The sequence below is a fragment of the Epinephelus lanceolatus genome, chromosome 23, assembly GCF_041903045.1.
Source record: "Epinephelus lanceolatus isolate andai-2023 chromosome 23, ASM4190304v1, whole genome shotgun sequence".
In the NCBI taxonomy this organism is placed as follows: Eukaryota; Metazoa; Chordata; class Actinopteri; order Perciformes; family Serranidae; genus Epinephelus; species Epinephelus lanceolatus.
The window spans coordinates 19,644,103-19,659,891 of NC_135756.1; the positions used below are offsets into that span (position 1 = coordinate 19,644,103).

Here is a 15,789-nt window from a genome sequence, read left to right on the forward strand (position 1 = left end):
CAGCCGGCTGGAACGGGATTCAGTCCGAGGATGCAGAGAAGTCACTCACCCATTTATGTCTGCATAGAAGAATCATAGCTGAGCAGGATATAGTCCTGTCTGTAATGTGGAATCAGACCAACTGCAGCTATACTGGGCTTTAGCCACACAAACACAGTGGGCTATAATGTGTTTTGTATGTTGTGTAGAGTACAGAATCAAAAGTGTGCCAGTAAAGTATAAGTCTGGTAATAGATCATAGATAGATCTTTCATTTTGGGGCAGCAACATCTTCTGTATTTAAGTTGTATTTTCTTGGTGAGTCATTGATACTTTGTTGATATTACAGTTTCCTATGTAGTTCTCCATCCATCCATCCATCCATCTAATTTCAACCGCTTATCCAAAGACGGGTCGCCAGGGCAGCAAGCATTGCGGTAAAGCTTGCCCCAGCACACAATGCACCCAGCCCCGATGCCATTCCCTGCATGGTCCAAAACCCACCAGACACTTGCTGGTGAGCTCCACCCCAAGGTCTGGCTCAAGAGAAGGGCCCTGTGTGCCCATACCGAGCGGGGTACTCTGTCTCCGAATGTACTGTTTCATCGTGGTCTTCTTAAACTTCTTAATCTGGCCCCTCCCCTGAGACCATTTTACCTTGGGAGACCCTACCAGGGGCCATTAGCTGGCGTTAAGTTGGCCTTTTTTGGAGGGGCAATGTAGTTCTACCTGTGAAGTTTTCTAAAGACAGCTCTTAAAGCCAATTTTGCTTCAGATGCATACAATTTTGGGACTTTATTCTCATCAGTAGATTTACTTAAAGGGGCTCTGTGCAAAATTCAGGTTTTGAGCTGTCTGGGCAGGGTTCTCAACATGAAGGTGGCTAGCAGCTAACTGCGCTAAGCATGACAACGGTGCAAAAAGAGCTAACAGTGTTAACCAAGGGGGAGCCAGAGGGTGAGCACAGAGCTTTTGTGACAACGCCGTACTGACATTGGCAGTAATGGCTGTAAAAGCGTACTGCAAAGCGGTGGAAATGACGCCTGGCATGCCTGGCCGCACTGGTTTACCACAACAAACCACAGAGAAGCTTGGATTACAACACACACAGAGGGAGCGTGACTTCATTCTCTGCTCAGGATGCCATTACACCACTATATCTTTGCATAGCCAACAGTGGTTTGCTGCTATTTTAATGCTCTGAATGTGGCATACAGCACCTTTAAGTTAGAGTTGCGCAGTACTAAAAAATATCCCAGTATGTTTGACTCAGGATGCAACACAGGATTTCCAGTCTTCACATACCTTGAATTGTTTGACCACCACAGAACTTGACAGTGATCCCACCTCTGTCATCAGAGTCGAAGTGGATGTGGCATTTATGGGTTAAAATCAGAGTTAGATGAAAAGGTTAACACCACTCATGTCTGAATAGCCCCCTGCATTAAAGGAATAGACAAAGGGTCTCATCTTTTTCTCCTCTGATTTTCTGTGATAAAAGTTACTGGTTGATACATTATTAAAACATCCTGTTTTAGTCAAGACATCTGCAGGCAAGGGTACATGAAAGGATTTTACGAGACTGTAGAGAGGTCAGGGAGTTTCACACTTTAATATGCAGCTTTTATGCCATCTGGGGGGACATTCACCCAGCACACGACTCCTGTTAAAGGTCCAGTGTGAAGGATTAAGGGGGATATATTGTGGAATATAATATAATAAGTATGTAATCACCAAAAAAGAAGAATTGTTTAGTTTTTGTTACCTTAGAATGAGCCGCTTATATCTACACAAGGAGCGGATCCTCGTCCACGGAGTCCACCATAATGCGCTGCCATGTTTCTACAGTAACATACAGTAAATTTTTAACATAAAATGCTTTATTCAGTGTTTTTACCAGTTTAAATCTCCAAGTCATGTTGTTTTGGAGAGGAAGAGACCTCTGCGGATAATTCGGCTCCCGGTAAAAACCTCCTGAACATTTGCATCTTACGTTATCAGAGAAAAAAGGTGAGCACATGTTAGCAGGTGCTGAACTAGCAGCCTGTCTGCGATAAGCTGAACACAGAGACACACTGTTTTGTTACTTGAAACTGCTTTATTCAGTGTTTTTACTGGTTTCAATCACCTAGTCCATTTGTTTGGAGAGGAAGAGACCTCTGTGGATAATTCAGCTCCCGGTAAAAAACTTTCTGAACAATGAAAACTGAAGGAATCCTTACCAGGAGGTCAAGCTTGGCACATGGGAGAAGTTTCAGCTGGTTGCAATCTATGATCCTTACCACTAAATCCCACACACTGTTCCTTTAAGTTGCATAATGTCAATATGTAGCTATGAAAGAAAAGAAAAAAACAATCACTGTTTTTATGCGTGTAAGAAACATGAAGATTTGCACGATACCTGTCAAGATTAAGTTTGACTCCCAAGGCTTGAAACTCTTAATACACAGTATTGGATTAAGTGTGACTGCAAGGATTTCAATTATCCCCTTTCTGGTGGATAGTATGTCATCTTGTAACAAAACTCTTCAAACAGTGAAGAAACTCATTACTGCTAATGTGTCTCCTTGGCAGACAGTTTAGCTCACAGGCAAGCACTTGATTGATGACAGGCTGCATGTCAAAACCCACCTCCAACTAAAACATGCATACAGTCACTTTTCACATTGCTTACAGTAACAGGATTTAAAAACAGCCCAGGGGTATATCCGATGTGAGCTGTTTTATATGCTGCTGTCTTTAAACGTTCTCATCAAAACTGCATAAAATTAGTCACAGGAGGCAAAGCTGGCTCAATTTTAATACAGATCGAATGCTGCCCCTCAGCACCGTAATTAAACCAGAGTTTTATGCTTCATTATTTTTTATATTGCTTCTCAAATGCCTCTCTTGCTGGTGCACAGCTCCTTTTTTTAACGTGAGAGTGGATCATGTGAACCAACACCATGGACTTAGTCCCAGATTAGGAGACTGATATACTCATGAACATCATTAGCCTCTCCATCATGTGGTGCAGGTGCTGCTTTCTCTCAGATAAGGAGCTCAATATGACGCGGACATGGCTGAGGGTCATTAGGTGGACACTTTGGAAATTAAACATTCAAACTTCTACAAATAAGTTTTCAAACTATCTTTTTACATGAGCACACTTGAGAGGAGCAGCAGTGCCTCTGCTATGAGACTATCATTGTCTGTTGTCTCCATCTAGTGGTGATTAGTAGACAGTTCAATATCCGAAAATGAGTGAAGATGAAAAGTGTCCCAATTCTATAATAAACATTCATTTAACAGTGTGCAGGTTAAATCCACTTTTATGAGAGTGCTGATGGAAGGATACCATTGTCCCACAATGCAATGCACAGTAAGAAAAGTAAAAACTAATTCTAAAAAACTGTAAACTAAAAAAAAATAATGTAGTTGTGATAAAAATGTAAAATGAATAAATAAATGGTAGCAAAACACTCAGAAAGCTACCAGAAAGCAAAAAATACAGCATTAAAGGTTCAGTGTGTTGGATTTAGGGGCAGAAAGGGAATTTAATATAATAAGTGTATTTTCTTCAGTGTAACATGACAACAAGACCGGTTGTGTTTTCGTTACCTTAGAATGTGCCGGTTATATCTGCATAGGGAGCAGGTCCTCGTTTATGAAGATTGCCACGTTGCACTGCCATGTTTCTCCAGCATTCCAGGACAGAAACAAAACACTGGCTCTACTTACGGCCATTTGTATTTTCGCGTCGGCCACTGTAGTTAGAAGCTCATCTGCAATGAGCTACATCAGTTAAAGACTGATTTATAAAATGAAAGACACTTATTCGTAGGATATCATATGAACTGCTGTATGAGGATATGTTGTTCTACAGTAGCCCAAAAGAAGACAAACCAAACACTGACTCTAGATTGGGCCATTTGCGTTTTTGCGTCAGCCACTGTAGTTAGTAGACCCTTTGCGATGAGCCAAACAGCATTGGAAAAACACAGATTTTTAACTTGAAACTACTTTATTCAGTGTTTTTACCAGTTTAAATCACTGAGCCTGTTTGTTTTGGAGAGGAAGAGACCTCTGCGGATAATTCAGCTTCAGGTAAAACTCTCCTGAATGTCTGAATCTTAAGTTATCAGAGATAAAAGGTGAGCAGACATTAGCATGGGGTTGACAAGCAGCCTGTCTGCAACATGCCAAACAGTGTTGGAAAAACACTGATTTGTAACACAAAGCTTTATTCAGGGTTTTTACTGTTCAAATCACTGTGTCCGTTTGTTTTGGAGAGGAGGATACCTCTGTGGATAGCTCGGCTCCTGGTAAAAACCTCCTGAACAATGAAAACAGAAGGAATCCTAACCGGGAGAAGTTTCATCTGGCTGCAATCTGCAAACCTCACCACTAGATGCCATTAAATCCCTTAAATCTTACCCACTTCATCTTTAAATGATTTTTTAAAGTTTTTTTTGTGTGTGGAAATCGCATGTACTGTATTTTTTAACACTAAACCTGATCCCTCTCTTACAGAGGAATGTAGGATAGTAACTGTAATTACTTATTTAGCAAAAATATATATCTATATTTTGTTAACTTGGAAGATATTAAAGATAAATCTTGACTAATTGACACAAAATTTTCAGTGGAAAAAAAATTAAAGGAGCTGTATGCAATGCTTAGAGCATATCTGTGATTCAGAGTGTAAGTTGGTGTTCTAACACATAGAGCTACCTGCACAGAATGACCTACCAGTAGCAATCTATCTATCAGAATGGACTACTACCTCCATGAATGTAGTTAAAAGTAAAGTAGCTCATTTTGGTAGGCAGGAAAAATCTATCAGAATGTGTAACTACATCTATAAATATAATTAAAAGAATGGGCATGTCTTCCGGATTTCTTTTATTTATTTATTTTTTGCCTCTTGAATGAACTTGGAATTTGCAAATCATGTTAGTAGGCCATTTTATGTGATGGCTCCATTAGTCAAAACACTGGAGTTATGTCTCAAATCACATACTTCTGTTAGTATACTTCTATGTAGTATACTACAGTATGTGCACTATGTACTCATTGGCGTAGTGCGCAAATTTCGACAGGGTAGTGTTGTCTCAAACCAAACACGGCAGTTGTGCACTTACTGGAAATGACGACCGCAAATTAGCTAGTTAGCAAACTAGCATTAGCATTCGCGTTATCGTTCGCATTACCAAATCATTACAGACTGCTAAATTAACCCAACAAACATACTGCTGGCTTATACCCAACAACAGTATAGTGGTGCTTAGTGCAAAAAACACGTGAATTGTACAATGCAGTGACGTTCATCGGCCACTATTTCCAGTTTGAAAAGTGGTCCCTCCCCTTCCACTACGTAGCCAAGATGGTGACCATTGAGGGCGAGAAGTGTCCATAGTTCCACACTCAACTTCTTGACCGTTTTGAGTGCAACATCCAGGTACTCATAGTGCACTGCATTTTTCCATATTTCTCGGTGTGAACACACTTCTGCACTCAAAATTATAAGTGTAAGTATAGAAGTATGCGATTTTGAGACACAGCATGGGATTGCCTGCTCTCAGTCCAACATGGAGGTGGCTGAGACGGTGGCTAGTAACGGCACAGGTCAGGATGGTGTTATCGGGAACCACCGCCAAATGACCGCAGCGCAGAACAGTGAAGATTAGCTAGCTGGTGGGATACTCAAACAGGGACTCACATGCATGCGTGGCCGGACTGGCTGCCACAACAAACTACAGAGAAGCTCAGATTTCAACACACACTGAGATGGTGTGGCTTCGTTCTCTGCTCAGGATGCCGTTACTCCTCTTTATCTTTACATAGCAAATAGCTGTTTGCTGCTGTATTAACGCTCTGAATGTTTCATACAAGAGCTTTAAGTTAGAGTTGTCCCATACCTTGGATGTAAAATCACATTTACAGTCTTCAGAAACCTTGATTTTCAAAAATTTGTTTGCTGCTGTAGTATTGCTCTGAAAATCAGCTTCTTTAACTACGGCTATTTTTTCATATTTGTAAAACTTAAAGTTATGAGAAATGGCAGATTTATCCAAATGTGGCAGGGGTGCATGTAACAAGTGAGTGTTTTTAAAATCAAAGTGCAGAGAGTTCAAAAAACAAAGAAAAGTACAGTTGTTTCTAAAATTTTTATTCGTGGCACAAAACACAAATACGGTTTACAGGGTTTTACATTTAGATTTGTTCGTTTTATCAATTGCACATTATGCTTATTTTTCTATTTATAAACACAACCTTATGCTCATTACTTCAACAACAAACCAAAAGGCAACTAATAACGTATCACAATGATGAGTTACAAAAACTAAAAACAAGAAAAATCCTTCTGTTCAGCAAAGTATGTAGAAATACAACAGAGCAATGTCCCCTGACCTCTAGGGGTCACACTTCATGATCTCTCTGAGGCAGATGGTGGCGTAGCAGGAGGAGTCCAGGTCAAAGTTTAACGTGAGAGTAAGCGAGTCCTGCTTCCCCTCTACTGTCGTGCCGTTCAGCTCAAGGTCACTGTTTCTACTGCTGTTTCCTGTCACCTCTCCTCCTCCTCCTCCTCCCTCCCCGCAGGCTGCTCTCTGCAGCTGGTAGCTGAGGTTGCGTGGTGAGGCCAACAGGGGGCGGTAGCAGCCAGGCAGATTTAGTTTGAGGCTGCTGACTCTGAAGCGACAGTCGCCCAGTCCGTCTCTGGCGAGTCTCTCCTGGAACCAAGTCCCCATGGTGTTTTCTGGATACTTCACAGTGTTCCCAGGCATCGGCAGTAACACCTGACAGGAGAATGAAAACACAGCAGCAACAGTTGTGAGAACAGCAGAGAGAGAAGCTTTTAAAGTCAAAGTATGTCAGTAAACAACATACATGTCCCAGTGTGTACACGCCATCTTGCTCCTCTTGGTCCGTCACCACATGGATCTGGAAAATCAAAGGAAATGTCAGGAGCACTGGCATGGTGTGCAAAATGTTTAGAGAGTCCTGCAATCAGGAGGTCGCAAGTACAATCCCTAAAAAAAGACTGTGTCCTTAAATATCCCTGTTTACTGCTGAAATTTCCTTGAGCTATTCTATTGGGGGACAAGATGATTATGAAACCTATTAAGTCCCCAGGCCCAGGGAGAGGAGAAGGGCTTTTTCCCCTATTGGTCAAGACGATTCATGAGTCTTCGGACAATTACCCCCCAAGGCTTTTTATTTTTGGACTTGGTACAGAGTTTGAACTTCGCTCAAGAGTGTGAAATACCAAACTGGACCTTTGGAAAACATTAAAGTTGTAAGTACTAATTCCCTCGGCTGATTTATACGCAGACACCTTAGATGTTTACCTTTGTATCGGATATACGCTCACCAGCCACTTAATAAGGTACACCTTGTTAGTACCAGTTTGGACCCCCTTTGCCTTCAGAGCTGCCTTAATTCTTGGTGGCATAGATTCAACAAGGTGCTGGAAACATTCCTCACAGATTTTGGTCCATATTGACATGATAGCATCACACAGTTGCTGCAGATTTCTCGGCTGCACATCCATGATGTGAATCTCCCGTTCCACCACATCCCAAGTGTGCTCTATTGGACTGAGATCTGGTGACTGTGGAGGCCATTGGAGTACAGTGAACTCATTGTCATGTTCAAGAAACCAGTTTGAGATGATCTGAGCTTTGTGACATGGTGCGTTATCCTGCTGGAAGTAGCCCTCAGAAGATGAGTACACTGTGGTCATAAAGGGATGGACACGGTCAGCAACAATACTCCGGTAGGCTGTGGTGTTTAAACCATGCTCAGTTGGTACTAAGGGGCCCAAAGTGTGCCAAGAAAACATCCCCCACACCATTACACCACCATCACCAGCCTGAACCGTTGATACAAGGCAGGATGGATCCATGCTTTCACCACATTCTGACCCTACCATCTGAATGTGGCAGCAGAAATCCAGACCCATCAGACCAGGCAATGTTTTTCCAATCTTCTACTGTCCAGTTTTGGTGAGCCTGTGTGAACTGTAGCCTCAGTTTCCTGTTGTTAGCTGACAGGAGTGGCACCTGGTGTGGTCTTCTGCTGCTGTAGCCCATCTGCTTCAAGGTTGGACATGTTGTTGGTTCAGAGATGGTCTTCTGCAGACCTTGGTTGTAACCAGTGGTTATTTGAGTCACTGTTGCCTTTCTATCATCTTGAACCAGTCTGGCCATTCTCCTCTGACCTCTGGCATCAACGAGGCATTTTCACCCAGAGAACTGCTGCTCACTGGATGTTTTCTCTTTTTCAGACCATCCTCTGTAAACCCTAGAGATGGTTGTGCGTGAGAATCCCAGTAGATCAGCAGTGTCTGAAATACTCAGACCAGCCCGTCTGGCACCAACAACCATGCCACATTCAAAGTCACTTAAATCACCTTTCTTCCCCATTCTGATGCACGGTTTGAACTTCAGCAGGTCGTCTTCACCATGTCTACATGCCTAAATGCATTGAGTTGCTGCCACATGATTGGCTGATTAGCTGTTAGTGTTAATGAACAGTTGAACAGGTGTACCTAATAAAGTGGCCAGTAAGTGTATTTCTCTGTGTTCAGCCTGTAGTTAAGGTTAACCCCAAGCTCTCACAACATGTCACTGTTATGTGTTAGATTCTGGGTTTACCAGTATGGAAGTGGAGTACGGCCATGCTTGCAGTTTTTTTTTACGCTGTTATCTCGGAATTATATTATCTCTAGAAAACAAAGTTTGATTTCACATGATAATGGGCTAATTTACGTTGATTCTTGAGGAAAAAAAGCCAGTTTCTCAAGATAATGATAATTCATCAAAAAAAAAATTTGTTTTATCTTCTCAAACTCACAGGATAATAATGGAGAACTCAAAAATGAGTGTTTGGTTCATTTGATCACACCAGATTTCAGCCTTTAAGACCACTGTCATGACTGTTGGGGAGAAGCTGTCAAGGCATAAATGCTTAGTTTTGCTTGCTGTAGTTATCTGTTGTTGCTGATCTGTTCTGCACTATCCCAAAAACAGATCACACTCTTACCTGAGGCAAGCTGGTTTCTCCAGCGTCTTCCTGCGCCCACACAAGGTCTCCTCGCCTGGCCCTGTGGCCCAGAGTCGTCAGCCTGTGTGCCACCGCTTCGTTCCACACTCTGACAAACATATCGGCACAATCATTACTATCAAACAGTATGTTAAATTTATCCAGAGAGTTAGAAGAGTCTTTGAAGATTCTGGAAATGTCTTCAGAACTACGGTAGTGTTTAAAACTTAAAATCAGATGCTAACTTTTTGACTTAGATGTAATAATGAAAGTACATACACATGCACAAACGGCAAGGCAAGCTTAAATCCTGAAACAGGATGAGACAATCTAGCTGTGGAATCTCATTTTGAAAGAGTGTTCTGGGATATTTTCCCTGTGGCTGACCTGCTGCAGTAGGCGTGTGGGTAGAAGACCCTCATGCTGTGGGGCAGGCTGAACCAGGCTTGGGCACAACCATCCGGACCTGTGCCGTAGCGGTTCAGGGCCCGAAGCATCAGTCGCTCTCTGGCCTTCGACAGCGGCATCAGCGCCAAAGACTCCTTGGCGTTATCTGGTTATGGGAGAGGCAGGAAAGACGAGAGCGATAAAGAGAGCGAAACACTTCCGGCGTGTTAAATTCCAGGATGCTAAAGATGGATTCACGATATCACAACTCTTAAGTTTGCAGTCGTTGTTTTCGATAAAAACATGATGCGTCTCAGCAGATTCTTTGAATGAGGAACTGTGTGGTTACTGTAATATTACAGCAACAGCAAAAAGGAACCCACAGAAACTCACACTTCCTGCAAATTCTGTATTAATAAGTTCTTGGGAAACAACTTTCACATCATTTTTGCTCATATTTTGTCAAAATGAAAGTGGTCAGTGTTGTCTTGGCTCTCACCTGTTTGGAGGAAGTGTCTCTTGGCGTGGCTCTGAGGGTCATTGCTGTCCTCCGGAGTAAAAAAGAGACGCACAGCACTCACCTGACACACACACAGCAACACACACCCCAACATACGTTAGCAACACCGTACTGTGCAGTCTGATAGGAAATGCATGTGATTTATTTTACACAGATGACACTCTTCTTTCCTCTGGAGGCGTTTCAGGCTTCATGCAGTCGATAACACCGCTTATGAAGGGTTAAAACAACTGGTCATGAACATATTAATTGTTTGTGACACTTACCATGTCCTCTTTGAGTAACGCCAGCCCCACACGGTCAGACTGAACGCTCTGCACACTCCCAAACCTCTGTGGTCCGTAGTAGTTGACAAAACCTCTGGCCTACAGAGAGCAACAAACAGGTGGCTGTATCGGAGCTAGCTTGAAAAATCCCTAGCATGTTTAAAGTACTCCTGAACAACAAGAGTGACACGGAAACAACAAGCATCCACCATTCAACATTTCTTTCATTTATAATCAAGAGATCCAACCAGGGTTGCAAAGGTGTGAGATTTTCACTGTACGATACATTATTATCAGTCAGAATGACCCTGAAAGGAATGAAAACAGAAAGGTTACTTTTGGTTGAATAAACTTTTTTTTATCACTATAACTGAAAATTGAAATTATTTTGTTAATGAAAACGTGTAAAAAGTCTCCCCTTTAAGATTAAAATAAAGAAGAGATTCTTCGTCCACTTGCAAATGTATGATGTAAGATATGAAGCAATCCCTCTGTTAGAGGCTCTGTTTTAAAGCCAGAGTGGAAATAAAAAGCCTCGAGCAATAAAATGATTCTACAGACCTAAAAAACGTACACTCTTTATGTGTCACTCAGGGCTGTTGTCCATGTCCAGATTCATCAGTGTGCGGGATGTTGACAGATTGTGATACGATCTTCTGAAGTTAACCTGTCCTGTAGAAGGTTAGCTGTATAGCTGCATATGTTACTCTGGGTGTCTACAGATATAACCAAGTTAAATCTAAGACCTTTTACGATCTTTTTAATAACAACTCATATGAAATTTAAGACCAAACCTACAATGAAAACACAGGCTGAAGAAATATTCACGGCAATGTGACCGAAAATATCTAAGACCCATCAAATCTGAATTTAAGACAATTTAAGACTGTTAAGGCCTTACATTAAGAAAACTTAAGACTTTTTCAGGACCTGCAGACACCCTGTTTACTACGATGATTTATCCCCATAAAAAATTAAGCAGCTTTGTAGTCCTGAAAACACAAAGTTCATCCTGACGCTCCCTTGCTAACCCCTAATCCTGCTTCGTAGTAAAAGCCTCAGGAGCCACATTCACCGCAGAGGCCTCCTCCTCCTTCAAACAGACATGATTATTAAAACAGGTAAACACCGAATAAAGCACTTTTACATTAAAAGTCAGTGTTTCTCTGACGCTCTTTGGCAGTCAGACAGGAGGAGCTGCTGCTAATGCTAGCTCAGCTTGTTTTGAGGTGCTGTTTGTTTATAGGTGAGAATTCCTTAAGTGTTCATTGTTGGCAAGGTTTTTACTGGGAGCCAGATGACCTGCAGAGGTCTTTTCCTCGCATCAACAAACATGCTCGTTGATTAAAACCCTTAATCCGGTTAAAAGGTACAGTTTAGAAATGACCAAGATCTGTGACGTGACTTGAAACTGTGAGAAAGTAGTCGGCTGGAAATGTTTTAATATTCAGCTATCCGAACATTTACCATTGCACTGGCAGAAATGGGCTTCTATACTTGTGTGTATCCAGACTGACATTTCAGTACAAGAGTTTGAAGCTGGAAATAATACCTTGACATTCTCCACTGCTTCCTTTACCAGCGCTGCCAGACGAGAGTGTGTGTCTGCGCCAGAGGAGTGTGCGTCACTGGCCCCATGTGGTCTCAAGTCACGGACCACCAGGTCAAAGTGGTTCCCCTGCAGTCGTCCGAGCCGGAGAGGCTCGCTGACGGAGCGGATCTGAGACAGATGCATCCCTCTCTTCACAAACTCAGACGTTTTCTCTTTCAACCTGGTGATAAATAACGTCAAATAAATAAATAAATAAACGGTTGATTCTTGGAATTCAATTCAAGCTTCAAAGGGGAATCAAAATCCATGAAATAAATGCAGAACCACCGTTGAGTTGAGACCTTCTTGACCACCATGGACTGGTAAGTGATGGCTCTCTTATCCTTGATCCCAGCGTAGGTAAAATCTGACGGAAGGACCCCGAGAGCTGCGGCCATGTAGCTGATGGCCTCCAGAGTCTCCAGGTTCTCCTTACGCAGAGTGAAAGCTGACAGAGAAGACAAGCACACATGCAGCTGTGTTTCTGTTTGGTTTTAAAGGAGCAGTGTGTGAGATTTAGGGGGATTTAGTGGCCTCTAGTGGGGAGGATTGCAGATTGCAACCAGCTGAAACGTCTCCCGGTTAGAATTTCTTTAGTGTTTACTGTTCAGGAGGTTTTTCATGTGAGATGAATTATCCGCAGAGGAACAAAACAAACAGACCAGGTGATTAAAACTGGTAAAACACCGAAAGGACTAGTTGACGTCATTTTATTAACAATCCTACCAGAACTTCAGCTTCTTAAATGTGAACATTATGCTGGTTTAGTGTTAGTTTAGGATTACATGATAATACTTTAGGTTCTAAACTACTGGTTGGATAAACAGGCAATTTCAAGTTATCAGTTGAGAAAATAATCAGTCATTTAAGAGTTTTAATTCTGCACTTTACCAGTGTAAACGTCTTCTTCTTTACGTTCCTCTGTGGTTCTCTTCTTTGGCCTCCCTTGCTCTCTCAGCCTAACCGAGATTGCAGTCGTCCCCTGGTCGGTGAAGCTTTTAGTCTCAACCAGTTTGCCGAACCTCCTGCTCAGGAAGTGGTGGACCGCCGTCCTGTGCTCCTTATTGTCATCAGGTCCAAATGTATAGGACGAGCCTCGCACTTTGGCATCTATGAACCTGAAGAAGTCCTCTGCTTCATCCTCTGTAACCAGCCGGGAGAGCTCTCTGTAGTCTGGGTCCTCCCTCACCCTGATCTCAGGCTGAATCGTGACAGTCATGAGGAAGGGGAAGCGGTGTCTGACGGCCCGGTGGACATTGGCTCTGTGGTGTTTGTCGGCGAAGGATCCCAGAGATAGCTCCTGCTTGGTCGGCTCTTCTTTGAGAGTCAACACGAACTGCTCGAGCTCGTCACTGACCGACTGGCCTAAAATCACACTTAAATCAAAACTGCCCGGGCTAGGTATGGTGACATCTAACCCGCAGTCAGCTGAAACATCAGTGTCCTGTGAGACTGAGGAGTGATTGTCCCACTTACAGTCTGCACTGCTTTCATAGTTCCTATCTGGGGAGGCACAGTCTGGTGCATGTGTGGCTGCTGCTGTGTTCACACGCTGTCCGCTGATGTCTATCTCAGTCACCACAAAGTCTTTGATGAAGTTTTTGATGCTTCCAAGGAAACCTTCGTGGTTTGATATGAAGCAGGCGGGGATGTTCACAGCATCACTGTCCTGCTTCATGGTCACTTCATCCAAACACTGCAGGGTTTTCACTTTGTCCTGTACCTGAAGGGGACAGAAATGAAATGTTAACAATATGTGTAAGCTGATAATTAAGACAAAAAAAAAAAAAAAAATGCGTGTTTATTTGTACAGCTTAATTCACACACTTGAGGTAAGTCATTTATGTGTACTTAGAATTATACTTTATGAGTTAATCTGACAGAGAATGTAAAATAAAACCGTTCATTAGACGGCAGCAGAGAATAATGAGGTTATAAGCCTGCTCTAAAAGGCAATCAGATTTAAGGCACATCTTAAAATGTAATGTCAGGAAGCTTAGCAAGATGACAGGGGCTTTATTTCTCCTTAAACACGTGTTATACATGTCAAATAGCCCGTCTAATTACAGTAATATCCGTATCTTACACATTAATGCTGCCTCGACTGAGCTCAGAGAGACCTGCACGCGCTATAACAGAAACTATAAAGCACATACCTGCATCTGAAACAAGAATATATATTTATTGAAAAGAAATGATCATATTTCACCTGTTTATTCACTCACCGAACCTGCACGCGGTATGCAAAACAGGAGCTGTTGATGTAAACACAACAACGCTGAGACAATTCAGTCGACTTCCGGGTCATGTGACCGCCATGTGACTTTTCTTAAAGGGGCCGTGCAGCACTCGCATCGTTAACAAACGCTGTGTTACACTTAAAAATGTCAAAACAACACAACTGCAGGTAGGAACTAAAGTTACCCTGAGACACAGGGGCATGAATGAGTAAATTAAATGTTAAACATTTACTGTAAGCGCTAATGCAATCATTATATTATTAAATTATTATTATTATTATAAATTAAATTCTAATACCTATAAGAACCTAACGAACTTTGCAGCAGTCAAAAATATTTAAATTGAATTACACCGACTAAAACTTATAATGTACCAAAATATTATAAACTGTTGCTTCGTTACGCAACATAAATTAATATGTTAATAATAATATTAATAATAATAATACACACAAGCATACAAACATAGACTTTATGTCACTTCTGTCAATATTTTTAGACCTTTTAAATACATTTATAAACAATGAATTCTTATGATTACATGAACCGTGAAATAACAAATGTATATTAATAGTAATAATGACCACAATAACAATAATAATCTTAACACATACATACATAGTCTTTATGTTGCTTTAGTCAATATTTTATGCAGTTTAAAGATGATTTTAAAAAAATTAATTCTTACAGTTGCTTTAAATGTAGAAAATTGATTAATAAATAACACACACATACTTATATACATACATACATACATACATACATACATAGGCTTTATGTTGGTTCAGTCAGTATTTTTTATGGATTTTAAAGACATTTTTAAACAAAAAATAACATAAAAATATTTATTATTATTATTATTATTATTATTATTATTATTATTATTATTATGAACAGAAACAAATATAACAATATCACATGGGGAAAACTCATAAACATGTTTATTTATGTATGCGCATTTATATCAACAGAGGAACCAGATGAATTGGGTGTAAAATTGGGATAAAAAGATTTAATGCTGAGGTTCACAGTTAATTGTTGATCTTGAAAACAATGATTACAATATGATCTTGGAGTGCTCAGAAAAAAAATAACTTCGAACATTTACAATTCTATGACAAACGAAACTCAGTCTGCTGATGAAGACCATGTTATGTGAGGTAACTGAAAGCTCTGGATCAGCTTCTAAATGGACCTAGTAGAGAGGCTGTTACAACAACATTACATTACATCAGTGCTTTCCTCCGTGTGCTGTAGTCTTTCAGTAGTATCTTGTTTTATTATTGTTTTCATACACTGAATGAATAGCACAGGCATTGTGTTACTCTGAGGGAGTTTCATCACACAGTGGGTGCATGGTTTACTGGCACCCCTCACCCCCTTCCACCACCACTCATTTCCTGGAAATCACTGTAACAGTTAGTGGAAATCATTTAAGTTGTACTTTGGAAATCTCATCAAACATTGATAAATATCTTGTGTTGGCTGCATGTGAGAACAATGAAACTACAGAACATGAAGCCAGGAAACACATACACTCCCCACACTCCTGAATCAACAAAACATCTCCTCCACACTGGCTGGCATTTTGTTTAACCAGTCTGTCTTTCTTTTGGGGAGTGCCAGGTGCAGGGAGTAAAAGAGAAACTTCACTCATGAAGAAAAAAAAATGCCTGTTTCCTCATCTTTGTTCTGATGTTATGACACAGATTAAACTCTGAATCTCGTACGTAAATATCCAACTCGGTAACATTTGCCTGCTGTAAGTGAGACTTTGGT

General features: G+C 41.2%; 1 protein-coding gene across 2 annotated transcripts; it reads right to left on the reverse strand.

The window, feature by feature from the left end:
- Positions 1–6,109: 6,109 nt before the first annotated feature.
- On the reverse strand, positions 6,110–14,081 carry pus7l (pseudouridine synthase 7 like). 2 transcript variants are annotated; one of them, XM_033614185.2, is made up of 10 exons: positions 13,996–14,081; positions 12,662–13,493; positions 12,059–12,218; positions 11,732–11,951; positions 10,180–10,278; positions 9,893–9,974; positions 9,394–9,559; positions 9,007–9,115; positions 6,850–6,903; positions 6,110–6,758 (listed from the first exon to the last, which is right to left on the reverse strand). In XM_033614185.2, exons 2-10 carry the CDS (start codon positions 13,446–13,448, stop codon positions 6,375–6,377), a joined length of 2,061 nt encoding a protein of 686 aa, XP_033470076.1. In that variant the 5' UTR covers positions 13,449–13,493; positions 13,996–14,081; the 3' UTR covers positions 6,110–6,374. The 2 variants fall into 2 exon arrangements, with proteins under 2 accessions (XP_033470076.1, XP_033470075.1); XM_033614184.2 differs by having other exon boundaries at positions 13,980–14,079.
- Positions 14,082–15,789: the final 1,708 nt, after the last annotated feature.

Excerpts from the sequence above, each read along its gene's own strand:
- pus7l (XM_033614185.2), bottom strand. The coding sequence starts at position 13,448 with ATGAAGCAGGACAGTGATGCTGTGAACATCCCCGCCTGCTTCATATCA. Across the intron at positions 9,975-10,179 it reads CGTTACTCAAAGAGGACATG|GTGAGTGCTGTGCGTCTCTT; the intron begins GTAAGTGTCACA and ends TGTGTGTGTCAG. Across the intron at positions 9,560-9,892 it reads GAGACACTTCCTCCAAACAG|ATAACGCCAAGGAGTCTTTG; the intron begins GTGAGAGCCAAG and ends TCCCATAACCAG.